Here is a 12459-nt window from a genome sequence, read left to right as displayed (position 1 = left end):
AGCTGAATTCCCAACTGTGCACAAAAGGCTCGCCAGAACCGGGACACAAACTGACTACCCCTGTCCGAGACAATAACCTTGGGTAGCCCATTTAAGAGAAAGATCTCCCGAGCAAAAAGGGAAGCCAGTTCCTTAGAAGTGGGCAACTTCTTAAGTGGAATACAATGAGACATTTTTGAGGACCAGTCAACCACCATAAGGATAACTGTGTTGCCCTGGGAGTTGGGTAACTCCACAATTAAATCCATAGACAGGTGGGTCCAGGCCTCTCTACATTGGGTATGGAGTCTTACTGTAAAGCACACACGGAACAGGCAGCTACGAAGGTGGTTACATCAGTATGTAGACTAGGCCACCAGAATTGTTGAGAAATGGCCCCAAAGAGTTGATTCTTCCCAGGTTTACAAGCAGCCTTGGGAGAATGGTAAGTCTGGAGCACGGCAGTACAGAGACTCTCTGGGACAAAGCAGCGGTCACGAGGTTTCTCAGGAGGAGCATGGACCTGAGCAGCAAGAGTTTTGTCACCCAAAGGAGAAGTGAGACTGGTGTGAACCGTAGCCAGAATACGATCAGGAGGAATCACAGGAACCGGAACTGACTCCAAATTGGAAGTGGAGGAAAATTGTTGTGACAAGACGTCAGCCCTTACATTCTTAGTACCGGGTAAGAATGAGACAATGTAATTGAAACGTGACAAGGAAATAGCCCATCGCGCCCTTCTGGGAGAGAGGCATTTAGCCTCAGACAAGAATGTGAGATTCTTATGGTCGATAAAAATGAGAACCGGCACAGTGGTACCTTCGAGGAGATGTCTCCATTGTTTCAAGGCTAAAATGATCGCCAACAGCACTCTGTCACCAATCTCGTAATTGCACTCCGCAGGTGACAATTTCTTGGAAAGGTAGCCACAAGGGTGCAAAGTGCTCTCAGAGGTAGGACGTTAAGGCAGAAGGGCACCAACTCCAGTCTCAGAAGCATCAACCTCAAGGATAAAAGGTAACATAGGATCAGGAGGTGCCAACACAGGAGCAGAAACAAAGGCAGCCTTGAGAATCTCAAAGGCCTTAATGGACTCCTGAGACCAACTCTGTGGGTTACCGTCCTTTCTGGTCATATCAGTCAGGGGCTTGACCAGAGATGAGAAGTTACGAATAAACTTCTGATAATAGTTGGCAAAGCCCAGGAAACGCTACAGAGGATGTAAACCCACGGGTTGGGGCCACTGTACAACTGCAGAAAGTTTCTCTGGGTCCATCGAAAAACCAGCAGTGGAAATGACATAACCCAGGAATTTACCCTGTTCACTATGGAACTCGCACTACTACAATTTACAATAGAGATTGTTCTCTCTTAGTTTCTGAAGCACATGACAGACATCTGTGTGGTGACTCTCCAGGGACTTGGAAAATATGAGGATATCAGCGAGATTAACTACCACACATAACTGCAACAAATCTTGGAGGACATCGTTAATGAATTCCTGGAAAACTGCTGGGCGTTACAAAGGCCAAAAGGCATTACTGGGTACTCATAATGGCCTGTTCTGGTATTAAACGCAGTTTTCCACCAGTTTTCCACTCGTCGCCCTGCTTAATCCTCACGAGATTGTATGCCCCTCTCAAATCAAGCTTTGTGAAAACCGTTGCTCCCTTGAGGCGGTCAAATAACTCCGTAATCAGCAGAATCGGATAGGCATTCTTAATTGTGAAACGATTGAGACCCCTATAATCAATACAAGGTCTCAGTTCACCACTCTTCTTCTTCATGAAGAAGAAACCAGCATTATCAGGGGATGAGGATTTGTGGATGAAACCTTGAGAAAGTGCGTCTGCAACATACTCCTCCATGGCCTTATCCTCCAAGACCGACAAAGGGTAAATCCGGCCACAAGGGGGTATGGCACCAGGTTGAAGATCAATTGTGCAATCATATGGCCGGTGTGGAGGCAAACTACCGGCTTGACCTTTGTCAAAGACATTGCTAAAATCGCGGTACTCCTCTGGCAGGGAGGAGAATGAAGAGGTTAACAGGACCTTGGCTACCTTTTGGAAGCATGTCTTTATGCATTGTAGCGAGCAGGAGAGAACCTCAGCACGGAGCCAATCAAAAGAGGGGTTGTGCCTCTGTAACCAAGGATAACCAATAACCAACGGAAACTTAGGTGAGGAAATAACTTGGAAAATTTTAGTTTTTCATTTAGTTGCATAATTATTCTGCACACTGAGTCTAGGTTCACACATATGCAATCTCAAACATCGCATATGATTTGCAACCGCACCGCAGGTGCCGGTCACATGCAATGCCTGTGCGATGCGAGTTTAGCCATACAGTTGTATGGCTGAACTCACATTAGATTTGCAGCAAAAAAAATGCAGGTAAAGTTTGCACTGCAATCTAACAATGTATTGACACCCGCAGCAGTTCGCAGAGGGCAGTGTGAACTGCCTGCGGGAGAGATACGAAGCGGGAACCGGCGCTGTAATCGCGCTGGTTTCTGCATCGCACAAGTGTAAATCTAGGCTAATAGTTGCCCAATAATTGTACACACATAGATATTCTCCTAAGAAAGCCAAAACCTCACTTTTACATTTTTTAAAGGTTAACTAAACCTTTGGTTTTTTGTTTTTTTTTTCTTTTTAATTAATAAACATGTCATACTTACCTCCTCTGTGCAGTTGGTTTTGCACAGAGTGGCCCCGATCCTCCTCTTCTGCGGTCACTCAGTGGTGCTCCTGGCTCCTCCTCTTCTTGCGTGCCTCGTTGGAGAAACGCTCCCTCTCGGGGTACTCATGCGGTCACATTCCCATGTCCTGCTGCTGCATCTATTGACACAGACAGCAGGACTCAGCCCCGCCCCCCACGTCAATGGCTCCACTGCTATAAATCCATCTATTTAGGACCTGAAACACCGGCTGGAGCTGCTGGGCTAGTTCTTGTCACTAGAAAGACCGGGCTCAGGTAAGTAAAAGGGGGGGGGGTTCTGGGGTGCTGCACTATAGAAGTGTTTTCACCTTAATGCATAGAATGCATTAAGGTGAAAAACCACGAGGGTTTACAAACCCTTTAACCACTTGCCGGCCAGCCGCCGTCATTATACTGTGGCAGGCCGGCACAATCCCACGATCCGTCGTAGCTGTACGTCGGCTCTTTTAGGCGGCATAGCAGGTGCACACACGCATGCCCACCGCATTTCGGGGGTGCCGCTGCTTGTGGCCGGCAGTCGCGAGAGGCGGAACAGGGACATTTGTGTGTAAACACACAAATACCTGTTCTGGGAGGAGAGGCAGATTGTGAGTTCCTAATAGCTAGGAACCACGATCTTTCATCTCCTATAGTCAGTCCCCTCCCCCCACAGTTAGAACACACAGTCAGGGAATACAGTTAACCCCTTGATCGCCCCCTAGTGCATTTTTATAGCACTGATTGCTGTATAATTGTCACTGATTTAAAAAATGTTTCAAAAGTGTCCGATGTGTCCGCCATAATGTTGCAGTCCCAATAAAAATCGCAGATCGCCACCATTACTAGTAAAAAAGAAAATAAAAAATAATAAAAATGCCATAAATCTATCCCCTATTTTGTAGACGCTATAACTTTTGCGCAAACCAATCAATATATGCTTATTGGGATTTTTATTGAAAAAAATATGTAGAAGAATACATATTGAGGAAAATATTTGTTTTTAAAAAGAAAAAAATGGGGATAGTTATTATAGCAAAAAGTACAAATTATTGTGTTTTTTTTTCAAAATTGTCGCTATTTTTTTGTTTATAGCGCAACAAATAAAAATTGCAGAGATGATCAAATACCACCAAAAGAAAGCTCTATTTGTGGGAAAAAAAAGGACGTCAATTTTGTTTGGGTACAGCGTTGCACGACTGCGCAATTGTCAGTTAAAACGACGCAGTGCCGAATCGCAAAAAATGGCCTGGTCATTGAGCAGCCAAATCTTCCGGGGCTGAAGTGGTTAAATATTCAGGTTTATTAACATTTTGGATTGACCGAGAGCACTGCAGTTGTTCAATAATTAAATGAATCCTCATAAATAAAACTTGCCTAATAATTGTGCACACAGTGTAGTACCTAAGGCCACAAGAAGCAAAATCAGGACTCTGCATCAACCCTTGTGAGGTCCACAACATCATAGCCAGTTTTCATTCCTAAGGGTTCTCCTGATGCTTGGAGTGTAGTATACATAATCGCTTTCCTACTGTGTGTATTCTAATTAACATATATTAATGGATAACTAAAAAGGCCATGATTAAAAAAATATGTTTCCCTTGAGTTAACCTAAGTTGATTGGTTTCTCTATGTCTGCTATTTTCCCTTATATTAAAGTTCACACTTTTTTGAGTGTTAATATCATGGAAATAAAAAAAAAAAAAAATATCCCACACATCCTAGTGTGATATGTCTATGGCCTGGATTTCTGCATTTTGTGTTTTTACATTGCCATGTTAAAATAAGTATAAATGAGAATTTAAAGATGTTTGCATGTACAGTTGGTAATATAATTATTAGTTTTGGGAAAAGTAATTGATGGTGGTTTGAATTTGATTTTAGAGAGCACTACGAAGTGGAGGTCAAACTTCCGACAAAAATGTTTGAGCTTCTTCCACAACAGATCAAAGACGGAAAGCCGCTTAATGTTTACCCAGTGCTTTTTAATATTGGAATTAATGAGCAGCAAACCATAGCAGAAAGGTGAGACATTGTTCCGGGATAATGTTTGATCACTTTACAGAATGTAATTAGTTGTCGAGCTTTAAGGAGACGCTCCAGGTAAAAAAAAGGTTTTGGCACTGTTGAAGTATGAAGCTGCAAGAAAACAGTAAGAGTAAGATCTCATTCATTGTAATGTTCTTTAGCATGCTTTGCATTGTTTAAAGATGCCTATTAAGACTAAGATCCCAGTCTTAGTTCGTAGGGTTCAATATTGAGTTGAATTAGAGTGGAGACTGTGAGCCAGGCCTCGACCAACATCAGTGCTTGACCTCAGAAATGCACTTCTGGAAGAATGGTCAAACCATCCCATAGACACTCCTAAACCTTGTGGACAGCCTTCCCAGAAGAGTTGAAGCTGTTATAGCTACAAAGGGTGGGCCAACTCAATATTGAACCCTACTGACAAAGACTGGGATGCCATTAAAGTTGATATGCATGTAAAGGCAGGTGTCCCAATACTTTTGGTAATAGAGTATATATTGAGGTTTTCTATTTATATATTTTTTTCTTTTGACTGAACTAGAGGGATTTGTCTTTTTCAACCTAATTAACTATGTAACATCATTGTCTATCAAATTTTAACAGTCTGTTAGCTATTGGGACTGTTTTAGAAAATAGCGTTTTTGACAAAAAACTGTAAAGCATTTATAAGTAAAAGTGTCTTTTTTATGTTTGTTATGGGCCAGTGGGATACCAGGACAGCCATATAGGGAATACAGTAAGTCCCCTATTTCTGAACAAGTTCCGTTCCATGAGCTTGTTTGTAAGTTCAATTTGTTCTGAAGTCCAGCAAAGCTCAGCGCTTGCAGACAAATGCTGCGAGTGTTGGTCAGTGTGTTCTGGTGGGGTGAAGCTCCCTTGTCAGAACACACAGGCACAGCTCGCGAGATCTCTGCACCAACATTGCTTGTATTGGTACGGAGATCTGTCAGTTTTCTTTTGTTCATCCCGCTGGGTTGAACGGAAAAAAAGAGGAGTGTGTACCTAGCTTTACAGTGGTTATGTGAACACACGTCCTTTGAAAGTTTGCAAGTTGAATGTTTTGTATGTAGGGGACTTACTGCCGGTTCACACGGGGGCAACACGACTTGCAGGTCGACTCACCGAGGCGACCTGCACACGACTTCAGCGGTGACTTGCAAAACAACTTCTCTATAGAAGTCAATGCAAGTCGCCTAAAGTCGCCCCAAAAATAGTACAGGAACCTTTTTCTAAGTCGGAGCGACTTGTGTCGCTCCTATTAGAACGGTTCCGTAGTACAGAACAGGACGCGACTTGTCAGGCGGCTAAGTCGCTTGACAATTCGCCCCTGTGTGAACCAGGGCTTATTGTATAAACCATGTGATGCAAACTAAAATGTGGGAAGAGGCCCATTTGGGAGAGTTGGCCTCATGTTGGTTCTGAGACAGTGACATCACTGGTAAGGATCCTACATTCATCTTCACAGCCCTGAAAGCAGCATGAGGTTAAATATCTCAGTCAGTCTCATTTGTATCCAGGATTTCACCATCCTTTTATGCAGAGCAAACAAGGAATTGGATAGGGCTGTGCCATTCTACACTATTGGCTTTTTACTCTTCAGGTGAGCAAACTGGTGACTATTTCTCTTTAAATAAGCCTGCATACAGTATATTTGCACTAATCAATTTTATATGACCTAATGTTCTAATTAAATTCTCTGAAAATAGCCTGCTTTCTGTTAGCTATCTGTGGTGGTTTTCCCAAGGTAAGTTCTGAGACAGGGGTTTCTTGCACACTTTCTGCTCAGGCAAAATGAACAAGCAGTTTATGCAATCATTAAACAATCATTTGATGACTGGATTAATGCCTAAACCGCCAACCACTCTCCTGTACCTGTGACCAGGCTTGCCCTTTGATGACATTTACTTATCAAATATCTTTCAGTTAATAAGCTACCAGACAGGTGAATGAACTAGTAGAGTGTTGAGCAGTGTTCTCTGAAAAGAGAATAATCTAATATGAGCTCATTGCAAATATATGACGCTTCCAGGCAGAAATTGATTTGGCAAGTCAATTCATTGCTTGACAGATTTTAGCATGAATTGTTCTGTTTTTAGCATAGTTTTCCGGGACATTTGGATTTTTTTCAGCTAAATATTTAATATATGGTTTTTTATTTTTATTTTTTTAATAAATGTGTATATTGCAGGTTTGGTGACACATCTTTGCAAGAAAGTATTAACCAAGAGAATGTTGAACATTTGGAAGAGTATTATAGGCTGTGTACAGATAAAACCTCCCCTGACTGTAAGTATGAAAGGAAGCATTTAATCCAATCTAGATTGGTTCACAAGAAATAAATGTCTTTTTTGTCTAAAGCAACCAGTCAGATCTTCTCTTTCATTTTTTTTTTCTCCTATTCCTTAAAGCCCCTCCCCACCATTAATAAGCATATTCCTTTATATAAAAATATCTGAAAGCCTGTTTTTGTTCTTAATTATTTTTAATTGTAATGTTTCTACCATACCAAAACGTGGTTGCCATATCCCTAGGTAAAAGAAAAAAATGAAATTTCCCCAGCAACACCTCCAAAGTTATATAAAACCAATGTTTATTGAAAAATATTTTAAGCTCTGCGACCGTTTAGCCACCCCTGGAGGCTGGATCACTCTGGCCGGCCGGACCGTGACCCCCAAGGATGGACAGACTATCTTTATCCTGTGACAAGTGTTAAAATTGCAACTTCGGGGGCGTGGCCTGGACATGGCTGACTAGAGACATGTTTTAGCTGGGCTCCCATCCGTCTTTCCCCTATCCCAGCTATTTCAGTCCATTTTTCAGAATATGTACTCCTCCAGAAGGAAGGCAGCAAGGAAAACCAACAAACCACCTAAATCTACTCCTCAACCTCCGACATCGGGCGAAATTGAAAGACTTTTTTGTCTCTCCTTGCTCGGTTCCCCGGAAATTAAAATGGCGTCAGTGCATGGTGAGCATACTGAGAGACAGACTCCACAAAACTCCCCATCGACTGATATGGAGGCGCTGTTGACCGACACCTACACGGGCTTCCCTGCGGATCTTCGCTCCGACTATGGTAAGCCGTCACAACCCCCCTCACGATCTCTCGGAATGGCGGCGGAGTTACGCTCGCTCCTGCAGGCACTCCCCACTAAAGCAGACATAGCGGCCCTCATAGAGACAGTGGAAACCGCTCACCGCAAAGAAATGAGCGTGATAAAGACGGAGGTCCAGGCACTCACCACCAGGGTTGAGACGGGGGAGTCCTCCCTAGCAGCCCTGGAGCGGAGAGTGGCAGTTGTAGAAGGGGTCCAAGACACTCAGGCGGAAACCCTGCAAGACCAACAGCTCCACATGGAAGAGAAGGAGGACCGAAGCCGCAGAAATAACCTGCGGATTCAGGGACTGCTGGAGGCTACTGGTCCCGAGGACCTGGCGGATACAGCGATCTCCATTTTCCGCAATATACCCGGTGTAGATCTTCCAGATCGAGTGAAAATCGATAGGATTCACCGAACATTGGGCCCTAAACCGACTGATCCTCTGAGACCGCACGATGTAATCTGTAGATTGCACCATTATACACACAAGGAACAAATTTTACGCAAAGCCTGGGAAGCGGAAGACCCAGAACTAGATGGTATGACTGTTAAAATATTTCCTGACCTCTCCCGCGCTATTCTGCAGAGACAAGCGATCATGAAACCTTTACTGGATCTAGCCCGGCACAGAGGAGCCACATAACGCTGGGGATATCCCCTTTCGGTCACATTCAGGAAGGAACAGAGATTCTTCATATTACGTAAACCAGATGCTTTGCCAGCCCTGTTCTCCTTCCTGGACACGGATCCTATTGATGTGCCCAACTGGCTCGCCCCCCTGCAGCGACCACCAGGACGCATGAATACACCGAGACTGGGGGAGAACCTGCCGCCCAGGCAACAGAGGAATCGTCGTCGACCCAGAGCGCCATCACAAGAAGATGCACGTGAGTCTTGAAGTATGCATCCCTTAAAGGGGTTGTAAAGGTAAACATTTTTTCACCTTAATGCATTCTATGTCAGCTTCGTGTTCCTGACATCTATTCCTCTGCTCACCCTGGCCGCTGATTGGCTACAGTGGATGGATTGGAAGCAGCGCAGCCATTGGCTCGCGCTGCTGTCAATCACATCCAATGACGCGGCGCGCTGGGGGGCGGGGCCGAGTGATACAGTGAGCGGCTATAGCCGCCGGCTGTATCACGGGAGCGCGCCCGCAAGCACTAACCACCATGCAAGGGAGCTCGCATTAAGGTGGTTAATGCTTGCGGGGAGGAGCTGAAACAGCCGCCGAGGGACCCCAGAAGACCAGGTTTGGGGCCACTCTGTGCAGAACGAGCTGCACAGTGAAGGTAAGTATAACATGTTTGTTATTTTTAAGAAAAAAAAAATTTACCTTTACAACCCCTTTAAGACGAATTTGATTCAGGCTGAATAATGCCCAAAGTGGTGATATTTACCTCGTTTTGCTTAGATTACTAATGCCGTTCACCCGACATCACTTGCCCCTCTGTATTGTCGGAGGGAATAGGGATTTTCTGAACTCTACTACATAAAGAAAGAGGCCACTCTTTACACCAATTAGCAAGACTTCCGTACTTATCAGTGCAGTGACCACTCATGATTAACCCGCATGATACCCTTAAAGCGTTCAATATAATTTGAGATGTAAGCTGGAGAAAGAGACGGTATATACCCAGGAGGTCTCTTTCAATCACAGGTACTCACTAGAATGGAAACCTCAGGGGTTTCTATCCATCCACTTTAACAGATATTTCACGGCTACTCCAGATACTACCCTGGAAACATTTATCAGAGGACATACTACAGAAACAGGAGATGGGGTAGTGGAGATGTCAAGTGTGGAGTTTTTTGTACCTTCTCCTTTCGTGGAGATCAGCTGAAGCCGCATACCATAGAGCCTTGCCCAGATACATTACCTGACGGATCTGTTAATTCCTGTTTGGTGGAGACCCGATGAGAATGATCTGAAGACATACTAACTAGGTTTGAAAGACATGCCATCATTTTTGAAGTGGGGTGCACGGTATTGTTATGTTTGGGTTTAAATATATCTGTTAAGCTGTTGGGTTTTCAGTTTTATCATACCACACTTGCTGAGATGCCGAGTTTTGGAGATGTGTTACTTCAATAAACATGACTTGACACCACAGTAAGGGGTCCACTTCTCAGAATGCTCTTGAGAATAGCAGAATGTACACTCAGAGTCAGAGAAGTAGGGGGTGGTGATCAAGAAACTAGCACATGAGATTCGCAAATACATACCCATTCAAGTTATTATATTTTTGGTTTATTATTTTACTTATGAAGTTATACGAAATATTCTTTCTACACATTCCAGATGTGCTGGGATGGGAGGGGGGACGGGAGACTCAGCTTTTGAGCCGTGTCCTATTCCTCTCCCAATTAGGTTAGCATATCCTCTTAGAGGGCGCAACTCTGCCCCCTGGGAGTCTTATGCAAAGGACAATACCAGGGAGTCGAGTTGGGCGAGACATTAGGCCTTGCCTCTACCTCGTATCCCTCTACTAAGTATATTCTTCCTTTACTTACTTCTCTTTCTCTACTTCCTCCCCCTCCCCCCCCTTTTTTTTTTCTCCCTCATACCCGAACCTACCCTTCCCTCCCTTCCTGTCCCGTAACAACATGGCATTCAATAATATCAAAGTGATATCTCTCAATGCAAAGGGGCTTAATACGCCTGAGAAGAAACGCATACTGATAGATGACCTGAAGCGGACTCGCACAGACATAGCCTTTATTCAAGAGACGCACTTTAAAACGAACAAATCACCGTATCTACAATGTAAACTATTCCCGATGACTTATCACTCTACAAACCCGACTGCCAAATCCAAAGGAGTGTCCATATTAATATCCAGTAAAACCCCATGGCACCTTCTGAGCTCTATGATAGACCCATCAGGAAGATATGTTTTCCTTAAAGGCCTCATAAGTACTGTAAAAGTAACGCTAGCAGCACTATATGCCCCTAATGAGCAGCAGGCCAATTTTATCCGAGACACTTTGGAGAAACTAGACGACTTTAAGGAAGGACAGCTAATTATGGGAGGAGACTTTAACACCCCATTGATCCCATCTGTAGACACCTCTCTAAATCTTCGATCCAACCAAATCAACTCAAAAAAATAGCAAAAACATTACACAAATCACAATGAATTGATATCTGGCGCTTACAGCACTCGGGAGAACGCGACTACACATTTTATTCACACTTGCACCAGGTATATACCAGAATAGATTATTTCTTGATCCCACACAGTCAGCTACATGCAGTAGAACAGACCTCCATAGGCAATAGAACGTGGTCTGACCATGCGCCTATCTTCCTGACCTACACTTTGTCGGACATTTCTTCTCCCAGACACCGTTTCTGGCGTCTTAATGAAAGTCTCTTACAAGACCCAGAAGTGCTGACAGACGTGACCAGAGCGCTAAATTTATACTTTCAGGAAAATGACCAACCATACTGTGACCCTGGGATTTTGTGGGAAGCCCACAAAGTAGTCATCAGAGGAATCCTCATCACACATGGTGCAAGAATTAAGCGAGAAAGAAATAAACAACTCTCCCAACTTCTAAAGGATCTTGCTATTTCTGAAGCCAGACACAAACATGCCCCCACGCAGTCCTCAGAAACTGCACTGACAGTTCTCAGACGACAAATCACTGATCTCTTACTCTATAGAGCTAAAGCGGCCTTACAGTTTTGTCGCAAACAGACATATGAGTCAGGAGATAAGTGTGGGAAACTTTTAGCAAAGATGGTTAGAGACCACAAATAATCTACATACATCCCACATATCGTCACGACGAGAGGGAAAAAAGAAGTCCTGCCAGCACTAATCACAAAAGAGTTCAACCATTTTTACTCCAATCTATACAACCTGCCACAAGTAGTTTCCCCCTCGCCTGAGATAGAGAACTACATCACATCATCTCAAATGCCATCCCTTACCCAGGAAATTAAGGAAGATTTAGACTCCCCTATAACTTTGATAGAAATTCAAAAAGCTATAGGGACAATGAAGCCAGGTAAAGCAACGGGCCCTGACGGTTATACACTACAATATTATAAAACTCTTCTCCCGACACTAGGACCTCACTTAGTCACACTATTCAACAGGGTCGGTGTTGACGGAGCATTTGCTAGAGAAACACTAGGTGCTCACATTTCAGTAATCCATAAGGAAGGAAAAGACCCGGCAGCATGTAGCAGTTACAGACCCATATCATTATTAAATCTTGATTTAAAGATATTCACTAAAATTCTGGCTGTTCGGCTAGCGCAGCACCTCCAGCAAATCATGCACCTAGACCAGGTAGGCTTCATCCCATCTCGGGAGGCCAGAGATAGCACTACAAAGGTGCTAAATCTACTTTATGTCGCTAAGTCTCAGAAAATCCCATGTATTTTTCTCAATACAGACGCTGAAAAAGCGTTTGACCGGGTAAGCTGGCCATTTATGTTTGCGGTGCTCAGACACATCGGCCTGGGAGAGGTGATGCTTATCCGAATAGCCAGAATATATTCAAACCCAACAGCCCGAGTAAAGGCCAATGGAGTCCTATCGGACCCCTTCCCAATAACAAATGGGACGAGACAGGGATGCCCACTTTCCCCGCTCCTATTTGCTCTCTCCCTGGAACCCTTTCCTTGTCAAAAGAAGTT

At 43.9% G+C, this 12459-nt stretch overlaps 1 protein-coding gene across 6 annotated transcripts in view; it reads left to right on the top strand.

The window, feature by feature from the left end:
- INPP4B (inositol polyphosphate-4-phosphatase type II B) overlaps positions 1-12459 on the top strand; it is a 936630-nt gene that overhangs the window by 853678 nt on the left and 70493 nt on the right. For all 6 annotated transcript variants that reach the window (XM_073604287.1, XM_073604305.1, XM_073604278.1 and 3 more), the window contains 2 exons: positions 4564-4704; positions 6896-6993. In XM_073604287.1, coding sequence (XP_073460388.1) covers positions 4564-4704; positions 6896-6993 — 239 coding nt within the window. The remainder of the gene's footprint in view (positions 1-4563; positions 4705-6895; positions 6994-12459) is intronic.

Source organism: Aquarana catesbeiana, linkage group LG01 (genome assembly GCF_042186555.1).
Source record: "Aquarana catesbeiana isolate 2022-GZ linkage group LG01, ASM4218655v1, whole genome shotgun sequence".
Classification (NCBI taxonomy): domain Eukaryota; kingdom Metazoa; phylum Chordata; class Amphibia; order Anura; family Ranidae; genus Aquarana; species Aquarana catesbeiana.
This window is presented reverse-complemented; position numbering and strand designations above follow the sequence as displayed.